General features: G+C 45.2%; 5 protein-coding genes across 13 annotated transcripts in view; all 5 read left to right on the forward strand.

The window, feature by feature from the left end:
* The first annotated feature begins 205 nt into the window (after positions 1-205).
* LOC146642992 (uncharacterized) lies at positions 206-5317 on the forward strand. The gene is made up of 7 exons (XM_085396215.1): positions 206-336; positions 664-1008; positions 1642-1980; positions 2060-2161; positions 2256-2582; positions 4166-4495; positions 4576-5317. Exons 1-7 carry the CDS (start codon positions 309-311, stop codon positions 4653-4655), a joined length of 1551 nt encoding a protein of 516 aa, XP_085252341.1. The 5' UTR covers positions 206-308; the 3' UTR covers positions 4656-5317.
* A 3445-nt stretch (positions 5318-8762) lies between these two features.
* On the forward strand, positions 8763-9413 carry LOC146642993 (proteasome subunit beta type-4-like; the record flags this gene model as incomplete). The annotated part of the gene is made up of 3 exons (XM_085396915.1): positions 8763-8891; positions 8973-9061; positions 9273-9413. Coding segments are annotated over 3 exons (231 nt in total), but the record flags the coding sequence as incomplete, so codon positions are not given.
* A 1962-nt stretch (positions 9414-11375) lies between these two features.
* On the forward strand, positions 11376-16613 carry LOC146642994 (DNA-binding protein RFX5-like). Of its 8 annotated transcripts, XR_014909295.1 has the most exons (9): positions 11376-11471; positions 13729-13883; positions 14016-14049; positions 14133-14215; positions 14328-14450; positions 14562-14678; positions 14773-14853; positions 15903-16005; positions 16150-16613. XR_014909295.1 is itself a non-coding variant. In XM_085396110.1 (8 exons), the coding sequence occupies exons 2-8, from the start codon at positions 13762-13764 to the stop codon at positions 15913-15915; spliced, it is 573 nt and encodes a 190-aa protein (XP_085252236.1). In that variant the 5' UTR covers positions 11376-11471; positions 13729-13761; the 3' UTR covers positions 15916-16613. The 8 variants fall into 8 exon arrangements, 7 of the variants coding, with proteins under 7 accessions (XP_085252236.1, XP_085252240.1, XP_085252243.1 ...); XM_085396110.1 differs by having other exon boundaries at positions 15903-16613; XM_085396114.1 differs by lacking the exons at positions 15903-16005; positions 16150-16613 and adding an exon at positions 15443-15887.
* A 146-nt stretch (positions 16614-16759) lies between these two features.
* psmb4 (proteasome 20S subunit beta 4) lies at positions 16760-19923 on the forward strand. Its single transcript, XM_085396109.1, has 8 exons — positions 16760-16919; positions 18236-18362; positions 18439-18518; positions 18611-18757; positions 19020-19101; positions 19285-19401; positions 19483-19571; positions 19783-19923. Exons 1-8 carry the CDS (start codon positions 16795-16797, stop codon positions 19793-19795), a joined length of 780 nt encoding a protein of 259 aa, XP_085252235.1. The 5' UTR covers positions 16760-16794; the 3' UTR covers positions 19796-19923.
* A 5415-nt stretch (positions 19924-25338) lies between these two features.
* Positions 25339-27201, forward strand: part of rfx5 (regulatory factor X, 5) — a 9138-nt gene continuing 7275 nt past the window's right edge. Inside the window, exons 1-3 of one of the 2 annotated variants that reach the window (XM_085396091.1) lie at positions 25339-25448; positions 26869-27023; positions 27156-27189. In XM_085396091.1, the coding sequence (XP_085252217.1) occupies positions 26902-27023; positions 27156-27189 (156 nt within the window). In that variant the 5' untranslated portion in view covers positions 25339-25448; positions 26869-26901. Of the gene's footprint in view, positions 25449-25469; positions 26549-26868; positions 27024-27155; positions 27190-27201 lie in introns of those variants that run through there. The other variant, XM_085396092.1, reaches the window with a different exon arrangement.

A 27201-nucleotide genomic window follows, 5' to 3' on the forward strand; every position in this document is an offset into this window, starting at 1 on the left:
GCCCAGTTCAGCCTCTTCATTCCTCCGTCTCAGCTCCCTGTCTCTTTACAACAATATTTCATTGCAGTAATTTATGCGTCCTTCACTGATCCATCACAAACAACAAAAGCACTTTGTGGACGGGGCGCTCCGATTTCTCCTCTTTGCTGCTGCAGAAAGCTGCTCGACTGGAATCTTCACATTCCCGGTGCCTCTTCTCTGGAGCTTGTTTTTCTTTCTGTTTGCTGGGGAAGCGACGAGCCACCTGTCACCATTATAGATCCACTCTGGACAAAGCCAGCCCTTAAAACGACACTTACTCAAGGAAGATGAGGAGCTTTTTGATCCTCGTGTTCGGTAAGATAGTGTGGGCAGCTGTGGGTTATCTCTGACTCTTGCTGTCTCAGCAGCAGCTTTGGATCACAGCGGTCTCAGACAGACTTTTATCAGGAATCAACGCACGGTTTGTGGTCCTAAAGCTCCTAACCTGCACTGTTCAGCTCTATTTTTGTTCAGTCTACTTTCAGTTTTTTCTCTCGCTTATTTACCCCCTAATGGGGTTATTCTCACTTCATTCCTGAGTTTTAAGTCTTAAGTGCACTTCCTGTTTTATTTTGGTAGATTCTGTCTCTCTCCCAAACAGTGACAGCAAAGTTAAAAAACACTGTTGTGCGTGTGTCCCAGTTTCCCAGCATGCCTTGGCTGCAAAAGTGGAAGTGTACGAGGGGGCGGAGTCTGTGCTTCTGCCCTGCCGGGTAGGTTTTTTACTAGAGGACACCACAGTGACATGGACCCGCCCTGACCTCGATCCCAGCGCCATCCACAGGCGGCACGAAGACCGAGACGAGCCGGATGGTCAGAACATGCGTTACCGTGGGCGCACGGCAATGAGGGCGAACGAGGCGGACCCCAGAGACCTGAGCCTCACTCTGAGCAAACCCGAGCTGTCTGACACCGGAAGTTACGACTGCATCATCAGCAAGCAGAAAGACGTGCTAAAGCTGACCGACGTAGAGCTCCAGGTCAAAGGTCAGCACCGGACTCTGCTCTCTTTGAAGTCAAAGTAGCTCAGGCACGTAAGATTTAACAGTTTAGACCACTCTGCTTTACCTCACTCAGTGCAGCAGGTCAACAGGACTAATTAAAAAGTTGATGGTTCAATTCCCTGGTTGCATCAACCCATGCATCCATCACAGTGTGAACGTTAGACAGAAAGCACTTCAACACAGAAAAGATGTCTGTGAATGACAACCTGTCCATTTAACATATGGTCACTGTAGCACACAGAAGCCCCGCCCACCAGCTTTCAGTTTTTGAGGATGACACAAATTTTTAATTATTCGGTCCTCGAGAACAAGTAAGAGTAGCATGACTTCAGATCAGGAACCACATGCTATGTTTTTCTCAGCTGCTCCGAGTCCTGGGATCAGATAAAGAAGGATGATCTTGAACTGGCTCTCAAGCAAAGCTGCTCTAGGGTCCAAGAATAACAACATGGAGCAGCTGGTTAAATCTGTGCTGAACTGACAAAACAAAACTAAATGTTGAACAAACTCATGGACATAATGATAGTTTGTGATGAAGTCGTTTGAAAAAGGCCGACATCCCCTCACACTAACCTGACCCTGACCGTCATGCACACCTTTTCTTTTACCCTCTCAGTCGGCATGTTGGAGGTGGAGGTGACAGAAGAGTCCGAGTTCATCCAACTGCCCTGCCAAACGACATCTCCGCTGCCTGCCGACACCACCGTGGAGTGGAGCCGCTCCGAGCCCATCCCCATGATTGTCCACGTGTTCCCAAACAGCAGCGCAGAGCTGCCGAAGAAACAGGACGAATTCTTCTGCGGACGCACGCGCATGCGTGAGGACTCGCTGAAAACGGGAGACCTGAGTCTGACCCTGAAGTACCCCTCAGAGCGAGACAACGGTCACTACGTCTGCACCATCAACACGGGCACGGACACGCTGAGGCAGAAAGTAGCCCTGCAGCACGTCAAAAGTGAGTGGAAGGGGACACGGGTGAGAGGGAGGGATGCGGTTCACACGCTCACATTTGGGCCTCTTTCTCTGACCAACAGAACCGTTTCCCACCTGGGCCACGGCTTTCCTGAGCGTCATGGCCATCAGTCTGGTTGCTGGCGGAGGTTTTGTAGCATATTTCTGGTATTATTTTAAGATGGGTATGCTTTCCATTTGTTTTACGTTTTGGTTCTGTGTATCTTGTGGTTTAGGTTCAGCTTCCATATTTAATGTTTTGGTTTTGGTTCTTCTCAGTCTCCACCACGGAGGTGGATGAAGGGGGGGAGTCTGTTCACCTGCAATTTAAAACCACACCTAACCTGCCAGTCGGTGCTACGGTGGTGTGGAGGCGCTCCAGGCTTGGCTTCAAACTGATCACAGTTCATGAGTACTCAAACGGCGAAAGCAAACCAGGTGCGAAATACATGGACCGTACAGAGATGGTCGAGGACCCGCTGACATCAGGAGATCTCAGTCTGACCCTGAGGCGACCGCGAAGACGAGACAGCGGGATCTACCTCTGCACCCTCTGCAGGGGCAAAGTCGTGCTGGATGAGAAACGACTGAGGCTGGAAGTCAGAGGTAAGAACCTCGCTCCAGGGCTGAAGCTCGTACCTGCAGTCCCCTTAGACCAGTGGTTCCCAAGCTTTTTTTGCTGGGCCCCCCTTTGTTTTACAAGAAAGATGTTCGCGCCCCCCGCGTGCACGCGCACACTCATCCTCCAACCACACACGCCCATATTTTGCTCCATATTTCACACCTCAAACATTTAGTAAACAATTAAGCAAATACAAGTAAACTGCAATAAATTACAGGTAGTAATAAAGTAAACTACTAACTCTTTTAGGCTACCTCCACACCTACACGGGTATTTCTGAAAACACAGCTGTTTCGTCCACGTAAACGGCGTTTGGAATCACCGAAAACTGAGACTTTTTTAAAACTCCTTTTTTTGCGTTTACGTGTGGACGAGGAATACAGAGTTGGTCACGCAGCGTCAAAGGTATGTGCCTTTATTCACGTCACGCTGTGGCCATGTTATTGTTTACATGAGATGAACTGCAGAATGGCAGATAGAGACAAAATGCTGTTAATCTGACTGTCTGCAGGTTTTACACGCTGTCCCTCCATTACAAAGGCAGAGGCGTCACGGTGTCATTATTTTACATGTAGTTGTTTTTTCCTGTGTAATAATGTTCGACATTGCATCAATACATTTTTCAAAAATTGCCTCTCTGTGCAAAATGGGTTTAAAAACATAAACAGCTGTGGGATCCTGTTTGTCCGTGATTTGAACCGAGGGAACAAATCGTGTCAGGATCAGCCTGATGTTATTTGTATCCTGCTGTAACTTTACTGTATAAAGAGCAAACATCTCCAACATGTCAGGAGCAGTTAGTCATTACAACAAGTGTTTGTGAACTAAAGATCAAGAATGTGGGATCCTGTTTGTCTGTGATTTAAACAGCCCAGCGCTGCTCCAGACGCAGGGAAAACCAACCCTGCAGGGAGACCTACCTCCGCACCTGTGCAGGTGAAGCCAAAGGGCAGATTTGCTTCACCATGTTTTGTAGTCTTTGGCTTAGAATGAAGTTGGTTTGGAAACATTCAGCGATGCTTCATCTCCTGCTTTGTGTTTCTGTAGGCGCCGTGCTAGCAGTGTCCAAGCGTTTTGTTTGTTTCTCCCCCTTTCATCCTGCGCCCCCCCTGCCATGGCTCTGCGCCCCTCCTAGGGGGCGGGCCCCACACTTTGGGAAGGTCTGCCTTAGACTCCCATGTGGAAACATGTTTACAGCCTGATACAGAAACAATTTAGATAGTTTTCCCCTTTGGACCTCCTGTACATCTGTGTGTACACTTGAATATTTGACATGATGTCAGCGTCATATAAAGATAGTGCAGGTAGCCTGCAGCTTTAAGAGGAAACAGAAAAAGAGAAAGTGGAGGACGTCCCAGAGGCTGTACTCACAGTCACGGAGCTCCTCGGGGTTCTGTTATCAACACTTTGTATTTACTTATGAAACTTCTGCTCATTTTTGGCTCCAAAATTACAAAACATGGAGTCAACAAACAACTGGGTGACATCACGGTGGATATGTATATTTTTTTATATACAGTCTGTGATCAAATGTCTGGTCTGATGCTTTGATCGGCTGTCCTTTCAGTCCCTCAGGTGAAGGTGTCAGAGGGGGTCGATGTTGTGCTGCCCTGGAAAACCTGGATTCCTCCACCAGAAAAAGCCACTGTGGAGTGGAGCCGTCATGAGCCGTGGCCCATGATTGTCCATGTCTATCAAAGCGGCTCGAACTGTCTGGAGAAGCAGACCTGGTTGTACCGTGGCCGCACAAAGATGGAGGACGAAGATCCTCGTAAGAACAGAAACCTCAGTCTGGTCCTGCGCGAGCCCACGGTGCTCGACAGTGGCGAGTATACGTGCACCATCAAAGAGGAAGAACGAGTCGTGAGGGCAAAGTGTCTGAGGCTCCACGTCAGAGGTCAGAGGAGGAGCTTGTTTCCTGTTTCTGTTGTTTTCGTCTCTTCCTGCTGTCTGACCATCTGTCTGCTCCTTCTGCAGATTTCAATCACATCTCTGATGATGAAGAAAATGGAGAAAAGACTCCTTTGATCAGATATCGTGGGCCCCAGTCTGTCTGATCTCTGGCTCCCCCTCAGGTCCTCTCGGTGAACTGCGCTCAGTATCAAGCAGTAAAGAAAGATTTTAAAAGTCCAAACAAAGGAAAGGAAGAAATAAGACGGCGGGATTCAAAGGTTTTTAAACATCATCCATTTTTAAAGTATTTCAGACGACAGAACATGTACTGTTTGTTTCTCAGGATCCACATGATAAAAAGCGTTTAGCTGACATTAACACTGTGGCAGGCGTTGGTTTGTGGCACGTCTGCGGGGGAGACCGACACACCGCAGCTCCATCATTGTTAGGTTTTGTATTGTTGATTGTCATTTATGCTTAGAAATATTTAACCATTTAAGCTTAGAAGTATATAATCATTTGTAGATTGAAAGAATGTCTCATCCTAGGTCTGTAACAACTCTGTGTAAGCATGAAGAGGGGGGGAGTGCGTTCACTCCTCTACAGAGTGTTCTGGCATAGATCACACACCTCCTCCTAGGAGAGGTTGTATTTTCTCTTTCTGATATATGTACACACGTATATCTCTTTAAGTATAAGAGCCTTTTGTTCAGATGGAGCCCTAGACTCCTGGCACCAGCTATCTTGGACACACACACACACACACACACACACACACACACACACACACACACACACACACACACACACACACACACACACACAGTATTCTTTGTTCACATGTATACCTATGTAAGATGTTACATGTTAATGACCCTATGCATATTCATGTAACCACAATAAAAGGAGTGCTATGGGGAGCCTGGCTGAGAGTCTGATGGGGGTCAAGTGGTGGGACGACACTTGGCTCCAGCCGGATCTCCCTCATGCATGAGTAAACCAGAGAACTTTGCCTACTTCGTGTCTTGCTTGCTGTGTAATTATATTGCCTTCAACGTTCCAGCGAATAGGTTCAAGCTACAAACCTATCAATCATGTATACGAAGAATGAAAAGGGTCCTGAGTTGTTGTTGTTCTGCACGTGTTGCTAAAAGCTGCAGCCCAGGGGTGTTGTATCAGCAACCGTGTGTCAAGTGCAAATATGTGGTTGGGTCTGTGCTTACCGCCACAAACAACTGTAGGACATCGGACCCAGTTAGGGAGATCGTCCACTTCCACAGACTGTGACAATCTCCCTAACTTCTGAATGTGGGAGTGAGAAGGAGCACCCAGGTGCAGACACACCAGGAGACGGAGCTGAGTTTACACAAAAGGCGAAGCGTTTATGAGGCTGAAGACATGAAGACAAAAACAAAGCAGGGGGAGAGAACTACAACTAAAAGCTAAACTGTGACGACTACGACAAAGTGACACGAACATGATTCTGAACAGGTGCACGCGAGGAAACATGAACACGCCCTGAACAGAATCATGAAAGACTTTAAACCTGAGGTAACGTGGAGGGAGGAAGACTGACAGACTGAATGAAAACGCACAGGCTAAATACACACAGGAAGTGATCAGGTGAAGGGGAAACAGCTGACAGGAATAAACATAATGACACCACAGGGGAAGTAAAACTTAACCCGTTAAACATGGGCTGTATCCCAATTCAGGCTCTGCAGCCTCAACGATCCTCAAGGGCCGCGTACTGAAAGACCGCTAAGGCCGGAAGTGCGAGGCTTGTGTAATGGGACGGTCTAGCCTCCGTTGCGCTGATACTGTTGTTTGTCAATAAAGTTAAAAAAAAAAAGCCTCCGTTGTGCTGCCCAGGTTGCCAAGCAACCATGATACTAACAGCTGGAAACGTGTCATACAGCTGTGTTTGACAGAGATGAAGGAGAAAATCTTTTGTTCATTTGTTTCTTTCTACATGAGCTTTGATCATTCTCTGTGAGATTAAGCTCAGCTATTGGACGGCGTATATTTTAAAGTAAAGGCTTTAAAACCAAGTTAGTACAAACGTCACTGATGTCACATAACTTTGCCGACATGTGGCCAACAGTAATGTTTTAATATTCTTCATTATTAAACATTTGCACATAAATAAGTGACATAATATTCAGTACTTAAAGTTTACTCTTCGGCCGCCCCTCATCCGCCGTTTTTTTCTGCAAATTTATCCACACCCATCGCCGCGCTATGCATTCTGGGATATGTTGGGCCACGAAGTCTACACTGCCACATCCTTAAAATTCAGGGAAATGAAGGACGCATTTGAGGGCCGCATTTCGAGCAGCCTTTGAATCGGGACAGCCTTCGGCGCGCCGCTGTGACGTAATCGGCCTTGAAATGCGTACTTTAAGGCTGCAGAGCCTGAATTGGGATACAGCCATGGAAACACCAGACTCTTCAAAATAAAACAGGAAACAGCAGGTCAAACTAGATCATTAGAACACACACAATTAGACACAAACACACGTACAACTGAAAGTAAAACACTGAGGACAAGACAGACCACAGGACAGGAAAAGACTCATAACTAAGGAGACGAAGAAGAACATATACTAGACTAGAACTGAAGACAAACAAATGATAATATGTTGCACACTTGGATTAAGACGAGTTGAAACTAGTGTAGCTTTGTGAGTTTGCCTTTACTGTAAATGCAAATGTATAGACATAGCACATCGTTACACCTTTGTACAGTCTCACACAGCTCTTATCAGGTGCACTGCATTATGGTTAGTGGCCAGGCTTATTTACTCCACTGCAGCGCTCTCTCTCTTAGGGCAAGGCTAGTTCAGTAGGTAGAGTGGTTGCCCCATGGTTGGAAGGTCGGGGGTTCGACTCCACTGAACGACTACCCTGAGGAACTCCTGAGCAAAGTACCGTCCCTGCACACTGCTTCACTGGGTGAATGGGAAAATGCAGAGGAGTAATTTCCCTACGGTGACTAACACATACACACACATAATTTTATTAATATAAAGAGACACCTGCAACCTTATTCACAGCTCTGCTGCAGGTTAAAGCATTAGGCCATATAAAGCCATCAGCACTTCTGAGGTGTGTCCTCCATCCTGTGACCAGAATCAGCCTCAGAGCTCCATGTGGAAGGAGGTCTCAGCAGGAGCTCCAGTGGAGGATCCACAAACGACACAGAGAACAAAGGATTTTTGTTGAGCTCATTGACTTATTCTCAGTCGGACTCGTGTTTGAGATGTTCAAGATTCCTTGAAGTCATCACAGGACTAAACATGAGCACAAAAACCTCAACAATCCTACATCAACTTTTTATCATGTGATCAGGTTTCATCAGCTTTAAGACATAAAAGCAGTCAGAATGAGCAGCCTGTGTCACTCTGGCCGCACCTGTGAAACCAAGTGGGCACAAAGTGAGAGATTCTGTGCAGGAGTTCTGTGTACTGAGAAAAAATGGAAATGAATAAAAGCATCCTGTCAGTGTGTGCCTGAACTCTCTCTTTGATTTCTTTAAACGACAGTTTCATTACACAAACAAAAGCAGATAAATCAGCAGCATCACGTAGGCTGAGATCCAGAGCCGGCTCACTATGGTATCCACTTTGGTCCTTTGATGGATTTCAAAGTGAGATCATGGATATCAGAACATCCGTGGGGAAGAAATGTCAAGGGAAAAAGTCCTGTGAAGGTTCGAGGTGTTTCAGTGTGGTCTATAAATTGGAATAAAAGCATTTATCCATGCAACATTCATCCATCCACCCACCGATCATCCATCTGTCCATCCTTCCATCCATCCATTCGACTGTTCACCCATCCATCATCCATCCTTCTAAATGTCCTTCTGTCCAACGGTCCATCCATCGACGTCGACGTCGTGGGCATGCTTAGCAACAGTGTTTTGCTTAAACCACGAGTTGGGATGTTGTGGGGGATTCTTATCACAATGTTCCCCAGCCTTAAGCTGCTTGTCACACTCTTTCCCTGATAACGCCACTAAGCTTTCTTAAGGTGGGAGATTACTGAGGGGAAGAGCGCTTTTGTGGGCCAAAGCATTTTTCACTTTTCATCCTATTGCTTCCTCCCGATATGATGCTTTCTTCAATGACCTGAAAAAGACTTTTGCTTATCCAGTATCTGAGAGCAGTTCTTCCAAGAAATGATTGACATTTGCATTAGAGCGTTACCGCAGAGACCAGTGATGGAGTGTTTGTGCTGAGTTTGGACATGTGCCAGTAAAGCTGTGTTGAATCTGTGTGCAGCCTCTGATGAGGGAGGTGGTGGAGAACAAGGTGGAGATCACCAAACAGGAGGCACGGGAGCTGGTGGAGCGGTGCCTCAAGGTGTTGTACTACAGAGATGCTCGCTCCTACAACAGAGTAAGTCGCACCGCCGCGCACACTCAGGTGTACTGGACGCCATCCGGAGAAAGTAACAATTTTATTTCTGTTTCATTTCAGCACGAGATCGCTATCGTCACCGAAGAGGGCGTGGAGATCCTCGGACCCCTGTCTTCTGAAACCAACTGGGACATAGCCCACATGGTCAGGTAGGGTCAAAGGTCAGAAGACGAGGAAGAGTTAGGGATTTTTCCTCCAAGTTTAAAAACTGTTTCTGAGAGTAACCACCACCAATATGTCGATAGCATAACCAAGCAGAACACCTGACTTCACTGTAATGAAAATGTTGATCAGATACAAACAAAGCTTTATTTACAATCTGTAGATGTGACTGACATTTTTCTTCATGTTTCTCTGCAGCGGGTTTGAATGAAGAGAAGTGGCAGCGGTCTCAGCATCACTAACAAACCCTTCTCCTCCTGTTTGCTCCAGTTTACTCTGTACTTTCTCTTTTGTATGATGGAAAATAAATGTAAGAAATAAAGAGAGCTGTTTTCCTTGGTTTATTTGTCATCTGCAGATTATTGAAGATTATCTTCAGATGAAACAGTTAAATTTGTCCTCAGTAAAAGTAGAATCACTGATTTATATCAACTGTTCCACAGATTTTTACTACTGCACGTTGGTTTAAAGAGTTTAATTTATTTTAACCTCCTAAGACCCGAACTCTTCCACAGCAGCATTTTTAATTTCTCTTTGAAATTTGGGCTGATTGGGACCCGATGAATGTAAATACAAAGAATTACCAGATTTTTTTAAAACCTAATTTTTGTTTCTAAGAAAAATGAGAGCCACATATGAGGATATTTGTTTAAAATGTTGATAGAACACAAGCAGTATAATGTCCTTGTAAGTGGATATGTGGAGGAAAATTGAGTATTTTGGTCTAAATAACCCAAAATGTGATGTCCACATATGTGGACGCCAGGTTCTAAAGAGGTTAATGGGGGTTTTGTTTTTTTACTTTTTGGAATTAGTCTTTTATCCACATTAAAAGTCTTGGGGTTTGTAGGGAAAAAGCATTATTTACTCTAAGAAATTTGAGATCGTGTAAATATTTTAACCACATCCTTTATGTGGTTAATGAGAATTCAGTTATTATAAAATGCTCAGACTGGAGAACCTGAGCTCCCTGAGCTCGTCTTGCATCTGGAGGTGTATATGTCTGTGATGGTTGGGACACTGCCTCCTTCACCACCCTGTGTAGAGCTTTCCTCTCTGCCTCAGTGCAGTTTCTGTGCCACACGTTGATGCCAGAGCACAGAACACTCTCCACCGCACATCTGTAAAAGGAGATTCCCACACATCTCATCTGCCTCAGGAAGTAGAGCCTCTGGTGAGCCTTCCTGATCAGGCTGGAAGTGTTTTTCCAGGTAAGGTTGCTATCTAGGTACATACCCAGGTACTTGTAGCTGGGTACTACTTAGACTGCAAATCCTCCAACGTGCAGGGGTGTGTGTGTGTGTGTGTGTGTGTGTGTGTGTGTGTGTGTGTGTGTGTGTGTGTGTGTGTGTGTCTTCTCCTCCTCAAGTCCACAATCTTCTCCTTCGTCTTCTTGTCATTTAAGCAGAGATTGTTTTTCCTGCACCAGTCCTCCAAGTGTTCCACCTCCTTCCTGTAGCCGGTCTCATCGTTTGTGAAGCAACCAACCACAGCTGTGTCGTCTGCAAACTTTACAACATGACAGCCTGGATGGTTGGGTGAGCAGTCATATGTAAGCAGCGTGAACAAAGCTTTATTTGCAATCTGTAGATGTGACTAATGTTTGTGTTCATGTTTCTCTGCAGCGCGTTTGAATGAAGACGAGAGGCAGGGGTTTCAGCATCACTAACAAACCTTTCTCTTCCTGTCTGTTCCTGTTTACTCTGTGTACTTTCTCTTTTGTATGATGGAAAATTCATGTGACAAAATAAAGAGAGCTGTTTTCCTTGATTTCTTGAAGATTAAACAGCTAAATATGTCCTCAGTAAAAGTAGAATCACTGATTTGCATCAGCTGTTCAACATAGTTTTACCATAGCATGGCATTTGAATGGTTGACTTTATTCTAATGTGTTTTTTTTTTTTAATTAATCTTTTATCCACAATAAAATTCTTGGGTTTGTAGGCAAAAAAACAGATTTTTTACCCTAAGAAATTTGAGATAATATTTAACCATATCCTTTATGTGGTTAATGAGAATTCCGTTTATTAATATTAGATGATCATTTCAGACTGGAGAACCTGAGCTCCCTGCTTCTTCCTAACATTTCTACATGCATGTCAATTTTACGTTTTGTCTGAGCCGGTTTCGCTTTCGCTGTTGCTATGCAGAATTCGACAGAAGAATTCGTCTATTTTGTAACTGGGCAGACCAGGAAAAGGCGTCCAATCAAATTAATTCCTGTTCTAAAAACATTTCTACTCGACGAATAGGATTAAACCCGCTTTTGGTGTCTGGGTAGATTTTTGAGAACTGACCAATGGGAATAGACGCTGGGTTTGTAGTCAGGCAGACATAACAAACTCGTCCAATCACAAAAAAATCTGAAAAGGGGAATTTTGCTGTATCTTGGCTCAGGTACTTTCTTTTTCTTTTTTAAAATAAATAGTGAAGCGGGCTTCGCTTTTCGGATCATCCAGTAATAACAGAATTTATGTATCATTATCAAGAATTATTTGGAAATGAAAAAGATCGCGCTGAAACGATTTAACGGGCTGTTTCAGCGCTTACTAGCTAATGCTTATCAGTTAGCTACTAGCTTAGCTTGTGAGCCACCCTATGATGATTAGCATGCAGGTAGCCCGTATATGTCTGTTATCCGGAACATCACCGGCATCCTAACCGGGAGCCGATTCACGCACGCGTGACAGTCGTGAAACGGTTCTAACATCTGTTCAGAACAACTCAGCCACCGAGTCTGGGCCGCCTCCGGTAGCTAACGCGGAGGACGGCATTAGCCCACTAGCTTCGGAGTAATATGTTCTAGTGATGGGTCGTTCGCGAACGAAATGGCTCTTAGAGCCGACTCTTTGACGTGAACGACGCGAGCCGGCTCCTTATCGCGAGCCGTCACGTGGGGTTTTTTTTCTTTTTCTTTCTCTCACCCTCTCTCTCTCGCCTGCACGTGAGCCTTGTGCTTTACGCTGGGCAGAGGGGGGAGGGGCGGTAGTTACACTCAGTAGCAGGAACAGAGCCAGAGGGAGAGAGAGAGAGAGAAAGAGAGCCAGGGACAAAAACGTGACATTAGAAAGGTATAGTAATCATCCACAACTATTTTCGGTTGCAGATGATAAAGGATTCAGAAAGTTTATTCATCCAGGCCCATATGACAGAGAATATGCATGTTCTTTTTGTTTTGATATTTTAATTTATATTTAATTGGGTTGTGGTTTGCAGTGTTTTGTGTTGTTTTCACTTTAAATTTGTAAAAGGAAAAAGCTGAAAATTTAAATAGTTAAAAGTTGAAATGTGAATAGTTGATTTTTGTATTATATGATTTATTTATTACATTTTATGTGGAGTGAATAAATAAAAGTATATTTACGGTGGCCCCTACAGACAAAGCACATACAAACTTCAAATCACGTACGAACTCTGATGCATGTGCAAACTCCAAAACACGTACAAACTCCGAAGCATGTAAAAACTCAGAAGCACATAAAAACTCAAAACACGTACAAAAGACAACAGAAGTGCTCCAGGATGCTGGGCGCAGTGTGGAGCTTTTGGTATCTTGTGGCTACACAAGCCAGCAAGTACCAACAACCGGATTTGGTGTGTGGTAGTAACAGGTAAATGAACTTTTTTTTAAATTATTTGAATATATATATGAGTGCCTGTGTATAAATACACAAACAATACACACATGCTTTCAATTGTGTAATTTAAGTGATCTAGTAGCTCTGCTTTGGAAGTTCAGTTCATGCTAGAAATGTTTTTCGGAGTTTGTACGTGTTTTGTCTCTAGGGGCCACCGCATATATTTATATATAAACATACCGGTATATAAATAAAACCACTTTGTTTTACGTTAGTAATTCTTTTTGTGCATAATTTTATATTATTGTTAATAATAAATTAATTAAAGCAACAAAACAACCTGAAGAGCCGGTTCGGAGCCGAAAGAGCCGGCTCTTTTTAGTGAGCCGAACCGAAAGAGCCGGATCTCTAAAAAGAGCCGGAAATCCCATCACTAATATGTTCAGCTGGGCTCGTGCGTGTGTGTATGTGCCTGGGCAGCAGTGATACCTCAGGGCCCGCTGGACCCCAACACTGGACTGCAGCAGGACTGTGAACTGCATTGAGAGCCACAGCTGCCTGATGTCCTAGTAACTAATTGTTGATTTTTAGGCCAAAGCTGATCAAATTAGTTCTTAAACTGTTTCCTGAACACAGTTAGTGTCTCATCATATTTTATTAAACATGGTTAGTTCTGCTGGAAAGCTATGGGAGTCTGTGGGGACTGACCCTATGCTGGCCCCTCTGCTGAACTTCAGAGGAACTGCAGGTGGGCAGGCTGGTTTTAAATGTGTCTGTCCATGTACATTATTGGTGGGGGGGGGGGGGGGTCTGCGTGCAGTCTTCCAAGATCCTGACTGCACATTGTTGAGCGTGGATGACACAATTTGATCGGTTGACAAGTGGGCTGCAATACGCACAGCAGAGTTTGTTGAGAAGGGAACTGCAGACAAACCCTGCAAAGATTTAAAAAAAAAAATGAATAAAGAGCTCGCTGCAGGCAGACGGCAGGCCCCAGACTGGACAGCATCCACAAAGCTGGCTTCAGTTGCTGCTTTTGTCCTTACAGTGTGCGTTTTCCTGTGTGTCTCTCTCAGATGGTGTTTCACAGCATTGGTTAGTTGGTCCTGATGTCCGAGGACCAGTGTCACCAACGGGCCGAGGCCTCCCGGAGGGGCCGGGGCGGTCTGGAGACAGGGGAGGGTGACACTGAGCCCAGCATGCTGCTGCAGAAACTGAAGAGCAACATCTCGTAAGTCTGAGTGAGGGCAATGAAGCAGGAAGTGTTTGTGTGTCAAAATGGGGATTAGAATTTCTGAAGCTCTGACGTCCCTGTGTGGTTTTCGTGATGGATCTGATCAGCATGTCCTCTGTCCTCTTACAGGAAACACGTTCAGACCAAAGTAGAGCAGATCCTGGTAAGAAACTTGATGTGAGGTTAAAGTCTGGTTTGGTGCTCACCTCAGGTCTGGTTCATTCACTGTGGGGTTTTTTTCAACAGCAAGATGTTCAGCGTTTCTCTGACAATGACAAGTTGTACCTGTACCTGCAGCTGCCCTCTAGACCGAGTTCTGGAGACAAAAGGTGACGTTGCTTCTCCATTTTGCTCCTTTGTTTTTTATCCTGATAGTTTGTGATTCGTCGTTTTTCTGTCAGAAACGGTGAACCTCTGTAAATCTTGAATTTGTGTTCTCAGCGGCAGCGATTCGAGTTCATTTAACACGGCCGACCAGCTTCACACCTGTAACTGGATCCGCAGTCACCTGGAGGAGCATTCAGACACCTGCCTGCCCAAACAGGACGTCTACGAGACCTACAAGTCAGAAATCACACACACGCACAGTGACCTTGTAACAAGGGTGGTTTGACATAGATCTGGTTGCCATGGCGCTCCGATGCTTTCCTGACTGTGCGTCTGTCTGTCCTGCAGGAGGTACTGTGAGAACCTGCAGCAGCGTCCTCTGAGCGCTGCCAACTTTGGGAAGATCATCAGAGACATTTTTCCCAACATCAAAGCGAGACGGCTCGGAGGCCGAGGACAGTCCAAATATCCTTTCAGATTAAAAGTGCAGAAAACCCGAACCCAGTCTAAGGTCAGGAATGCCAGGAGTAACCTTTAGCCTTCCTTAACCCGCTGAAACGTACTGTTACAGCGGCATCAGGAGGAAGACGGTCCTCAACATGCCTCTGCTGCCCAACCTCGACCTGAAGAATGACCCCATGTAAGTGTTGCTGCAGAGCTGCTTCAGTCACCGACTGCTGCATCCTCGATGCATGAAGGAGCGTTTCCTTCCTCCCTGCAGCTGTCAGACTGTACAATCAGAACTGCTCCCAACAAGCATAGATGTTTACATCAGCGCTGTAACTGCACTAATCAACCGAACAACTGCTACTGTTATAGGTGCATATTACTTTTCTCAGCTTATATACGCTAACTTTTTGGAAGTTACACGTTTACTTTTTAATGCACAGGTACAATCACACAATCTGCACTTTTCTAATTATTCTAAATATTCTTAAATCTTTAAACATCTTTCAGTATCCTGCTCTGTTTGCCACTTATCTGTACTTTAGTTTTAATAACTGTACAGGACTCTGCTTTGGTAACTATTGTCCATGATGTAAATATGTTAAAGTTGTGTTTCTCACCTGTGTCCTGTTCTTTTTGTATATGTGTGTTTTTGCTACTGTTACAACCAAATTTCCCCTTGTGGGACAATTAAAGGATTATTCTATGCAAACTGCCATGATCATTGATCAATGATCATTGAATGGTTATGAGTACCATCACAGTGGGCTGTATTTTTGCAGGCACTAAATGACCAGATGAAAGACCAGTGAACCTGCTTCTTTTGAGGAATTAACCTCCCTTACTTTCACGATTGACAACTGCCTGAGGCAAAGGGAAGCTGAAAAGAACTACAAGGCCCATAAGGCACCTAGTTCACCTCTGTTGTCCGTCCCTACACCGCCCACTCTTCTCTTCAGCCACCAGTGGAGCCCATGCAGAGTCGGTGCTTGCGGTTGACCCTGAAGGAGAGGAAAAGGCGTTTGAGCCCATTGTTTTACTGCACCGCTCAGGGCATTTTCTCGCTTGTCCTACTGGTCATTCTTTTTCCACAACATGGCAAAACTTGTTTCAGATCACTTGAACAGTACAGATAAATACCTTCTGAAAGTTATGTCAGCAGCCAACAAAAAAGCCATCACAAAGTGCTGGCTTCAGAAATGCCCCTTAACAGGCATTTTATTTATTTTTGTTATGAAACAGTTACATGCATTAGAGCAAATGACATGTGCTATAAGGCTCCAAAGGACCCAGGAAGAAAATGTGGGAGAAATGGTGTTATCGTTTGGCTCTTGAAGCAGACTAGGTGAGATTGTACAGTTGGATCATACAATTTTGCTTCTAACTTTTACTGCAAAAGTAACTATTGTACTTGATTTTGTTAATAATCATCCCATGACCTCTTGTTCCTTCCTTTTCGGCGTGTATGTTCGTGTTTGTATGTTTACAGTTTTAAAAAAAAGGTCAGATATCTCACCTCCTTCAGCTTACCAACCTGGCAAACCTCCCTCTCTGGAACCTTGGCTCGTCACCGTCTCCTATACTCAGTAAGGTTTTGCGCTTCAGAAATAGCATTCTCTTGAGTCTGTATTTGTTGCAGTTTAGTATTTCTAAATTATTCTGAATTTCATCTCAAAAGTTGGCTGCGTCCACAATTATTTTCCTTTTCACATTTAGAATCTGAATCTACTTCACATTTTTTCAGACTTGGGAAAGACAGATGTTGAAGTATTTATCTCTGCCACTGTGTGTTATTAAATCAGAGCAGAGATAAGCTATTTAAAGATATTCTTTTTCATTATCTTCAAATTAAAGGTAAATCAGCAACAGCACAATCAGAATGAGGCAGCAACACAGGAAACACCAGTAAACTGCTGGTTTTTAAATTGTTTTTTCTTTTATTATAATTTTAAGAAATTATTCCAGTTAAAATTTATGGTTTTAGAATATTTTAAGACTTTAGTTCAGGTTCACTACTGACGCGCTGTATTGTTTCCTCCCGTTAGTAGGCGGCGGTAAAACGCCATCCTGTGACATCAAACCGGCTAATCGCCTAAAAGAAGGGCCGTTGTCGTCACTTCCGGCAGTATCTAACATGGAGTCTGGTAGAGTGAAGTTGAGTCTGTGGGAGGACGGTCCGAAGCCGGGACACTTTTACTCCTTCCCCGGGAGCAGCAGTAGCGGGGCAGGCACAGCTTGTGGACCGGTCCGACACACACTGTGAGTGAGCCGCGGTCCTGCTCCGGGGCCGGTCCCGGTGCCGGGGTTTCGGTTTGAGTGCTGCATCATCATGGAGGAGGCTAGCTAATGCTAAGCTAACTGCCTGGTTACACTGATTTAAACGCTGGGTATTCTCCGTCCTTTCCGCTGAGTAACGTCAGCGCCGACGGGAGACCCGCGGGTCACACCTGAGTCCGCCTGAACTCTCGTGCGGTGTTTCAACAACAGGTTTGGTTGAGTTGGGTGGACCCGTTCCTCGAGCAGCTTCACTGCTGTTTGCTGGCACTAGCGCCATCTTGGGACGTGCACTCAGAGTTAACAGGGTTAAAATTGTGACCCAGGCAGCAATACTCGAGGACAGGCGTCAGTGATCTGTCACTGCAGTGTGGAGGTTTACGGGAAATACAGCCAGGCTTGTCCATGCAGAGCTTTCAGCATCCTGAGGGTGCGTCTGCTTACGTCACCATGGTAACGGGTGGGTGACTGAGAGCAGACGCGTTATCCACAGGGCGCAATTTACTGTTTATCAACAGAGTGATGCTTTAGAAACTAACCAATCAGAGTGGCTACAGGCGAATGAACTACTGCTCCCATGAGAATGACCTCTGACCTCCTTTAGCCAAGTCCTTTCTGTTCAGATCATACTGTGTGTGTGTATTATCACTTCCAAGGTAACTGTGCCCTCCACCAATCAGACGTTTAAGCAGAGGATTGTGGGTAGCATAGTTATTTTCTGTTACGTGTAGGCGTGTTCCTGGCAACTAGTTTCTTAGCTGAGTAAAAGAGGAGAAAGATTAGGCTAGTCTAAAAGTAAGAATCACTTCGATAGCAAGTTAAAATTGACGACCATTAACTGGACAAAGGCAGAATCATGCTGCTTAACTGTGTGACACCTTTCATCGTGCATTGTGAAATATATAAGTTCACAATGTATGTGTGTTAGAATATATATATCTATACACACACACAGTCCAGACAACGAAGAAACATGCGTGTTGTTTGTGTGTTGTGCCGTGCATTAGTAACGATGCACACTGTTCAAAAATTCATGACAACCACTTCAATAAAAGTTCTACATCTAAAATATCGAGACAGTAAAGCATCTAGGTATTTTCTTCTGCTTAGTTGAAGTCGAGCCACGGGGCAATGGCCCCAGCTTATCTGGGGGAACATCGAGGCATGCCAGGGCCAGCTGAGATGTCCTCTCAGTAGGACATGATCTCTGCCCTCTGGGTTTTCACATGTTCCATCGCACAGGCTAATTACACCACCATTGGACTTGTTTAAAGTAACCGTGCCCCGTCCTCCTTCCACAGGAACCCGATGGTTACAGGAACGTCGGTACTTGGTGTGAAATTCACTGGCGGGGTGGTGATCGCCGCAGACATGCTGGGCTCGTATGGCTCTCTGGCTCGCTTCAGGAACATCTCCCGCCTCATGAAGGTGATGCCACCACCAGCAGAGGTCAGCTGACCGACTGCTTGTTTCAGCAACTTTAATATTGGTGTTTCCTCCACAGGTGAACAACAGCACCATCCTGGGAGCCTCGGGCGACTACGCCGACTACCAACACCTGAAACAGGTCATCGAGCAGATGGTGTAAGCGCGTGCACACACACACGTATGTGCACACTCACATACACACACTTGTACATCCCCCTTCCCATCTCACTGGTGTCGTTTTCCGTCAGTATCGATGAGGAGTTGCTAGGTGACGGGCACAGCTACAGCCCAAAGGCCGTGCACTCGTGGCTCACCCGCGTCATGTACAACCGCCGCAGCCGCATGAACCCACTGTGGAATACCGTAGTCATCGGCGGCTTCTACAACGGGGAGAGGTGAGACTCGGGGTGGGGGGGTGGTTGGGGTCAGACCAGTCAAGCTGCATTCGTATTTGTTACCGCCTGTTTTTTAGTTCTAGGTCAGTTTTGTTTCTTTAATGTTTTATGTTTTTGGTGCTCATGGATACGGCGGTTTTTAAAAAAAAAGAAAGAAGTATATAACTCCCAGGATGCATTTCAGCATGTTTACCTGTTAGAGGTGAACCTGAAATGGGAAGTAGCTCTTCTCTCACCAGGTTGCCGCCTTCCTTCTCTCCAGTTTCCTAGGTTACGTGGATAAACTGGGCGTGGCTTATGAGGCTCCCACAGTGGCTACAGGCTTTGGTGCATACTTGGCTCAGGTGAGTTTCAGCTGTAACGCTCTGCTGGCTTTAGAAGGTTAATCATGTCTAAAGGTTTTTAAGGTGTGGTCATACAGCTGACTAACAGTTGAGGCATTAGAGCGTTACCGCAGAGACCAGTGATGGAGTGTTTGTGCTGAGTTTGGACATGTGCCAGTAAAGCTGTGTTGAATCTGTGTGCAGCCTCTGATGAGGGAGGTGGTGGAGAACAAGGTGGAGATCACCAAACAGGAGGCACGGGAGCTGGTGGAGCGGTGCCTCAAGGTGTTGTACTACAGAGATGCTCGCTCCTACAACAGAGTAAGTCGCACCGCCGCGCACACTCAGGTGTACTGGACGCCATCCGGAGAAAGTAACAATTTTATTTCTGTTTCATTTCAGCACGAGATCGCTATCGTCACCGAAGAGGGCGTGGAGATCCTCGGACCCCTGTCTTCTGAAACCAACTGGGACATAGCCCACATGGTCAGGTAGGGTCAAAGGTCAGAAGACGAGGAAGAGTTAGGGATTTTTCCTCCAAGTTTAAAAACTGTTTCTGAGAGTAACCACCACCAATATGTCGATAGCATAACCAAGCAGAACACCTGACTTCACTGTAATGAAAATGTTGATCAGATACAAACAAAGCTTTATTTACAATCTGTAGATGTGACTGACATTTTTCTTCATGTTTCTCTGCAGCGGGTTTGAATGAAGAGAAGTGGCAGCGGTCTCAGCATCACTAACAAACCCTTCTCCTCCTGTTTGCTCCAGTTTACTCTGTACTTTCTCTTTTGTATGATGGAAAATAAATGTAAGAAATAAAGAGAGCTGTTTTCCTTGGTTTATTTGTCATCTGCAGATTATTGAAGATTATCTTCAGATGAAACAGTTAAATTTGTCCTCAGTAAAAGTAGAATCACTGATTTATATCAACTGTTCCACAGATTTTTACTACTGCACGTTGGTTTAAAGAGTTTAATTTATTTTAACCTCCTAAGACCCGAACTCTTCCACAGCAGCATTTTTAATTTCTCTTTGAAATTTGGGCTGATTGGGACCCGATGAATGTAAATACAAAGAATTACCAGATTTTTTTAAAACCTAATTTTTGTTTCTAAGAAAAATGAGAGCCACATATGAGGATATTTGTTTAAAATGTTGATAGAACACAAGCAGTATAATGTCCTTGTAAGTGGATATGTGGAGGAAAATTGAGTATTTTGGTCTAAATAACCCAAAATGTGATGTCCACATATGTGGACGCCAGGTCCTAGGAAGTTAATGGGGAAGGGCAAAAGACAAAAACCAACAGAACGGGCAGAGAAAAAAAAAATGCATATATCAATCACCTGGATCACCTGCTGAGAAAGAAAAAAGAAAGCAAGCAGAAGAGAACAAGAGTAATAGAATAAACAACATCACAATGATATATGGGAATATGACAGTAAATACTAAATGTTAAACATTATTGTGCAGCACATAAGATCAACAGAACACAGTGTGCTTTGAGGTAGGAGCCAAAAAGGGTGTAGTTTGTGGGTGTGATCACCCGTGTGTACACCTGTGAGCATGGACGCGCTTGTTTTTTGTTTTTTTAAAAGGTTCCTTCATGTAATAATCTGCTAGAGGGTGTGGGGGGGCCACAGCCCCGTCCTCCAGGGCGTCAAGCAGGTATGGAGGAGATCAAAACTCCAGACATCCAGAGGCCCCCAGAACACAAGAGACCAAGGAAGACCAACAGAGGGGCAGCCGCGCCACTGTCCCGGAAAGAGCTGAGGAGAGTCCCAGATGAGGGCTCACTCAGCAGCCGCGGAGCAGAAGCCAGGGGGAGTTGCAGTGACGCGCCCGTGAGCTCCGCCGGCAGCCAGCTGTGCCTGAGTGACCGAGCCCCAGGCCGAGAGGCCGGGGGCACCCCACCTCCGAAGTGGCCCGAGCGAGCCCTAGGCTCCAGGCCCCGATAAGCGGCCGCCAAGGAGTGAGCCGGTGTGTACCTGGACGCCCATCCCCGGACACAAAGAACCACCAATGCACCGATGTCTGAGGGGGTCCGCCACTGGCAGGGGAAGTGGTGGTAGGGGGAGATAGGCCTCCAAACCTTGGAGGGCCTGAGATGTCCCCAGAGAGGTGGCGCCTGATACCCAACCTGACATATAGACACAGACATACAGGCACACACAGACACAAACATCCATTCCCACCCTCATGCTCTCATATGCACTTACTCCACACTCAACCAACGTGGAGACAGACATAAAGAGACTCTGTACACACGATCACACTCCCCAAGCATACTCTACAAACCGGGTCTAGGTACCCCCGCCCCTGGAGGGGGGAACTGCACCCAGACCCAGGTGGTGTTTCCCTTTTCCCTGCGGTGGGGGGAGGCAGACCGCCCCGACTCCGCAGCAGCAGGAAGGCTCCACACTCCAGACCGCAGTCGGACGGCCAACTCCTCCTCCTAGTCCTAGCCCCCCTGCTCCAGCAGGTCGCAGAGAATGGGGGTGAGAGAAGACTCCGAACCTCCCTCCACCCGCTCATTGTAATGTTGATGCATGTGTGTTCTAAGGTGCATTTAAAACCCAGGAGGTTTTGTCTTTTGCCCTTCTCCCCCGTCCCTCTTCTCAGCTGTTTCTCTTTCCCTCTTTCTTTCTCCCCTTCTTTTCCCCAGTCAAGTCTGTCCCGTATTCAGTAAGTGAAAATAAAATAAAAAATAAAAGGTGAATCAAATGGACCATTACGGCAAGGCTGGGATGGTCAGTTTGGTAAAGTAAATCCGTTGGGCATCTTTCTTTGCCTTTAGACAATAATTCTGATGCAAAAGAGCCAAACGGGACAGGCCAAAAAAAAAAAAAAAAAAAAAAGGAGGTTAATGGGGGTTTTGTTTTTTTTACTTTTTGGAATTAGTCTTTTATCCACATTAAAAGTCTTGGGGTTTGTAGGGAAAAAGCATTATCTACTCTAAGAAATTTGAGATCGTGTAAATATTTTAACCACATCCTTTGTGGTTAATGGGAATTCAGTTATTATAAAATGCTCAGACTGGAGAACCTGAGCTCCCTGCTTCTTCCTAACACTTCTACATGCATGTCAACTTTGTTTTGTTTGAGTTGGTTTCGCTTTTGCTGCTGCTACGCAGAATTTGACAGAAAAATTTGTCTATTTTGTAACTGGGCAAACCAGGAAAAGGCTTCCAATCAAATTAATTTCTGTTCTAAAAACATTTAAGATAAGAGATAAGATAGAACTTTATTAATCCCTCGGGTGGGTTCCTCTGGGAAATTCGACTTCCAAAAAGCACAGCAACGACCGAAGTTACAGTTACAGAATTGTTATATATATATATATATATATATATATATATATATATATATATATATATACACACACACACACACACACACACACACACACACACACACACACACACACACATATATATAAATACAGAGACAATATAAATAAAATATACAAAGGGGATAAATAGAATAAATAGGAATAAAAAAATAAAAATACAAGTGAATTGCACATTTCAAGTATTGAGTCTATTGCACTGTTGACTATTTACAAAAAGTATTGCACAAGGTATTGTACAGTGAGGTGAAGAGGCACTACAGCTTAGTTGTTCCCCCCTCCTTTGTCCTCCTGTCTCCCCTCCCTCTCCCCTCCAGAGAGGAGTTAAACAGTCTGATGGCGTGTGGGACAAAGGAGTTTTTAAGTCTGTTAGTTCTTGTCTTGGGGAGAAGCAACCTGTCACTGAACAGACTCTTCTGATTGTTTATGGCCGTGTGCAGAGGATGCCCAGCATTGTTCATAATGTCCATCAGTTTCTTTAATGTCCTTTTCTCTGCCACTGTCACCAGAGTGTCCAGCTTCATGCCGACCACAGAGCTAGCCTTCCTGATCAGTTTCTCCAGCCTGGATGAGTCCCTCTTTGCTGTGCTGCTCCCCCAGCACACCACAGCATAGAAAAGTACTCCAGCAACCACCGACTGGTAAAACATCCTCAGGAGCTTCCTGCAGATGTTAAAAGACCTCAGCCTCCTTTCTACTCAACGAATAGGATTAAACCTGCTTTTGGTGACTGGGTAGATTTTTGAGAACTGACCAATGGGAATAGACGCTTGGTTTATGTATCATTATCAAGAATTATTTGGAAATGAGAAAGAGCGGGCTGTTTCAGCGCTTGCTAGCTAGTCTGAGCTGACTGCAGGTTTCCCCAATATTATGAAAATGTACTGTTTATAAGGTTGGGGAAACCTGCAGTCAGCTGAGACCGAAGAAGTCACCAGGATGATGACGAAACGTTTCTCCCACTGAAAACGCTACGTCCAGATGAACAGAATTCAAGGATTCTTTATTGTCATTCGCATCACATGTTTACATGAGGTGGAATGAAATGATGTGCACACGGTCCCGGAGCGAAAGAAACAGAATAACAAATAAATAGTGCAAAAACCTGAGTACCAGTATGGAGTATAGATACAGCAGCAAACGACCATGATGTCCAGCACTGATAAAGTGACGGTGTCAGTAGTGGTTAAGGTACTACAATATCAGTTCTTGTCCATTTATGTATCGAGAAAGTCTCACAGCTTCTGGAATGAAGCTGTTTCTCAGTCTGGTGGTTTTGCATTTAATGCTCCTCAGCCTCCTGCTTGAGGGGAGCGGGACAAGAAGTGAGTGTGCTGGGTGAGTGGGGTCCTTCACTATACAGGTGGCCCTCGTCTTGCATCCGGAGGTGTATATGTCTGTGATGGTTGGGACACTGCCTCCTTCACCACCCTGTGTAGAGCTTTCCTCTCTGCCTCAGTGCAGTTTCTGTGCCATACATTGATGCCAGAGCACAGAACACTCTCCACCGCACATCTGTAAAAGGAGTTGAGGACTGAGCTCTCCATTCCCACGCATCTCATCTGCCTCAGGAAGTAGAGCCTCTGGTGAGCCTTCCTGATCAGGCTGGAAGTGTTTTTCCAGGTAAGGTTGCTATCTAGGTACGCACCCAGGTACTTGTAGCTGGGTACTACTTAGAGTGCAGATCCTCCAACGTGCAGGGGTGTGTGTGTGTGTCTTCCCCTCCTCAAGTCCACAATCTTCTCCTTCGTCTTCTTGTCATTTAAGCAGAGATTGTTTTTCCTGCACCAGTCCTCCAAGTGTTCCACCTCCTTCCTGTAGCCGGTCTCATCGTTTCTGAAGCAACCAACCACAGCTGTGTCGTCTGCAAACTTTACAACATGACAGCCTGGATGGTTGGGTGAGCAGTCATATGTAAGCAGCGTGAACAAAGCTTTATTTGCAATCTGTAAATGTGACTAATGTTTGTGTTCATGTTTCTCTGCAGCGCGTTTGAATGAAGACGAGAGGCAGGGGTTTCAGCATCACTAACAAACCTTTCTCTTCCTGTCTGTTCCTGTTTACTCTGTGTACTTTCTCTTTTGTATGATGGAAAATTCATGTGACAAAATAAAGAGCTGTTTTCCTTGAAGATTAAACAGCTAAATATGTCCTCAGTAAAAGTAGAATCACTGATTTGCATCAGCTGTTCAACATAGTTTTACCATAGCATGGCATTTGAATGGTTGACTTTATTCTAATGTGTTTTTTTTTTAATTAATCTTTTATCCACAATAAAATTCTTGGGGTTTGTAGGCAAAAAAACAGATCAAGTCAAAGTCAAAGTCAACTTTATTGTCAATTCTGCCACATGTACAGGACATACAGAGAATAGAAACTACGTTACTCTCGATCCCTAGATAAAATAGCAAATGAACATTTAAATATAAGAGTGATTAAAAAATGCAGGTAAAATAATTAAAAAGTAAAAATTTAAATAAATACAATACAATTTTACATATAACAAGAAAGCTATACAATATACAATATAATGGGTAAATGACATTGGGTGTAAACCAGGCAGAGTAGTGTAGATTTTATACCCTAAGCAATTAGAGATAATATTTAACCATATCCTTTATGTGGTTAATGAGAATTCAGTTTATTAATATTAAATGATCATTTCAGACTTGAGAACCTGAGCTCCCTGCTTCTTCCTAACATTTCTACATGCATGTCAATTTTACGTTTTGTATTAGCTGGTTTCGCTTTCGCTGTTGCTATGCAGAATTCGACAGAAGAATTCGTCTATTTTGTAACTGGGCAGACCAGGAAAAGGCGTCCAATCAAATTAATTCCTGTTCTAAAAACATTTCTACTCGACGAATAGGATTAAACCCGCTTTTGGTGTCTGGGTAGATTTTTGAGAACTGACCAATGGGAATAGACGCTGGGTTTGTAGTCAGGCAGACATAACAAACTCGTCCAATCACAAAAAAATCTGAAAAGGGGAATTTTGCTGTATCTTGGCTCAGGTACTTTCTTTTTCTTTTTTAAAATAAATAGTGAAGCGGGCTTCGCTTGTTGGATCATACAGTAATAACAGAATTTATGTATCATTATCAAGAATTATTTGGAAATGAAAAAGATCGCGCTGAAACGATTTAACGGGCTGTTTCAGCGCTTACTAGCTAATGCTTATCAGTTAGCTACTAGCTTAGCTTGTGAGCCACCCTATGATGATTAGCATGCAGGTAGCCCGTATATGTCTGTTATCCGGAACATCACCGGCATCCTAACCGGGAGCCGATTCACGCACGCGTGACAGTCGTGAAACGGTTCTAACATCTGTTCAGAACAACTCAGCCACCGAGTCTGGGCCGCCTCCGGTAGCTACGCGGAGGACGGGATTAGCCCGCTAGCTTCGGAGTAATATGTTCAGCTGGGCTCGTGTGTGTGTATGTGCGCGCGCGCGCTGTAAATGGCAGCACATGACCACCGGCGCTGTAAACACTGCGGCCACACAGACGACTCCCGATAACGGTAGCGGGCTCCGTGCTGCTCCTCCCCCGCTCCGGGGATTGCCGTAACACAGCCGGCGTTGGTCTCTCCGTTACCGCCCGCGGTCGGGCTGCCAGCCGCGCAGCCGCCGCAGAGCTGTGACCCGGAACGTGGGTTGATTGCATCTGTTTACATCCAGATTTTTTAACCTGGACGGTAAAATTAAACCGTTCTAACTGGATCAGCATCGAGGGCCTGCATGGACGAGACGTGAAACCTGAATCCCCAGTGGGGTCCGAGTAGGGAAGTGTTTGGCGGTTTCTGAGGTTTCTGGACCCCGCAGGCCTGTATAGTAAAGCTGGGCAGCAGTGATACCTCAGGGCCCGCTGGATCCCAACACTGGACTGCAGCAGGACTGTGAACTGCATTGAGAGCCACACCTGCCTGATGTCCTAGTAACTAATTGTTGATTTTTAGGCCAAAGCTGATCAAATTAGTTCTTAAACTGTTTCCTGAACACAGTTAGTGTCTCATCATATTTTATTAAACATGGTTAGTTCTGCTGGAAAGCTATGGGAGTCTGTGGGGACTGACCCTATGCTGGCCCCTCTGCTGAACTTCAGAGGAACTGCAGGTGGGCAGGCTGGTTTTAAATGTGTCTGTCCATGTACATTATTGGTGGGGGGGTCCGCGTGGAGTCTTCCAAGATCCTGACTGCACATTGTTGAGCGTGGATGACACAATTTGATCGGTTGACAAGTGGGCTGCAATACGCACAGCAGAGTTTGTTGAGAAGGGAACTGCAGACAAACCCTGCAAAGATTTAAAAAAAAAAATGAATAAAGAGCTCGCTGCAGGCAGACGGCAGGCCCCAGACTGGACAGCATCCACAAAGCTGGCTTCAGTTGCTGCTTTTGTCCTTACAGTGTGCGTTTTCCTGTGTGTCTCTCTCAGATGGTGTTTCACAGCATTGGTTAGTTGGTCCTGATGTCCGAGGACCAGTGTCACCAACGGGCCGAGGCCTCCCGGAGGGGCCAGGGCGGTCTGGAGACAGGGGAGGGTGACACTGAGCCCAGCATGCTGCTGCAGAAACTGAAGAGCAACATCTCGTAAGTCTGAGTGAGGGCAATGAAGCAGGAAGTGTTTGTGTGTCAAAATGGGGATTAGAATTTCTGAAGCTCTGACGTCCCTGTGTGGTGTTCGTGATGGATCTGATCAGCATGTCCTCTGTCCTCTTACAGGAAACACGTTCAGACCAAAGTAGAGCAGATCCTGGTAAGAAACTTG

The sequence above is a fragment of the Rhamphochromis longiceps genome, linkage group LG22, assembly GCF_057381845.1.
Source record: "Rhamphochromis longiceps isolate RC_006_pf linkage group LG22, R_longiceps_female_GT1.1, whole genome shotgun sequence".
Classification (NCBI taxonomy): Eukaryota; Metazoa; Chordata; class Actinopteri; order Cichliformes; family Cichlidae; genus Rhamphochromis; species Rhamphochromis longiceps.

Coding starts and splice junctions, on each gene's coding strand:
- LOC146642992 (XM_085396215.1), top strand. CDS start 309: ATGAGGAGCTTTTTGATCCTCGTGTTCG. Junction 1,009..1,641: donor CGTAGAGCTCCAGGTCAAAG/GTCAGCACCGGA, acceptor TTACCCTCTCAG/TCGGCATGTTGGAGGTGGAG. Junction 4,496..4,575: donor TCTGAGGCTCCACGTCAGAG/GTCAGAGGAGGA, acceptor CTCCTTCTGCAG/ATTTCAATCACATCTCTGAT.
- psmb4 (XM_085396109.1), top strand. CDS start 16,795: ATGGAGTCTGGTAGAGTGAAGTTGAGTCTGTGGGAGGACGGTCCGAAG. Junction 18,363..18,438: donor ACATCTCCCGCCTCATGAAG/GTGATGCCACCA, acceptor TTTCCTCCACAG/GTGAACAACAGCACCATCCT. Junction 19,402..19,482: donor ATGCTCGCTCCTACAACAGA/GTAAGTCGCACC, acceptor GTTTCATTTCAG/CACGAGATCGCTATCGTCAC.
- LOC146642994 (XM_085396110.1), top strand. CDS start 13,762: ATGTCCGAGGACCAGTGTCACCAACGGGCCGAGGCCTCCCGGAGGGGC. Junction 14,050..14,132: donor CCAAAGTAGAGCAGATCCTG/GTAAGAAACTTG, acceptor TTTTTTCAACAG/CAAGATGTTCAGCGTTTCTC. Junction 14,679..14,772: donor GGAGGCCGAGGACAGTCCAA/ATATCCTTTCAG, acceptor ACCCGCTGAAAC/GTACTGTTACAGCGGCATCA.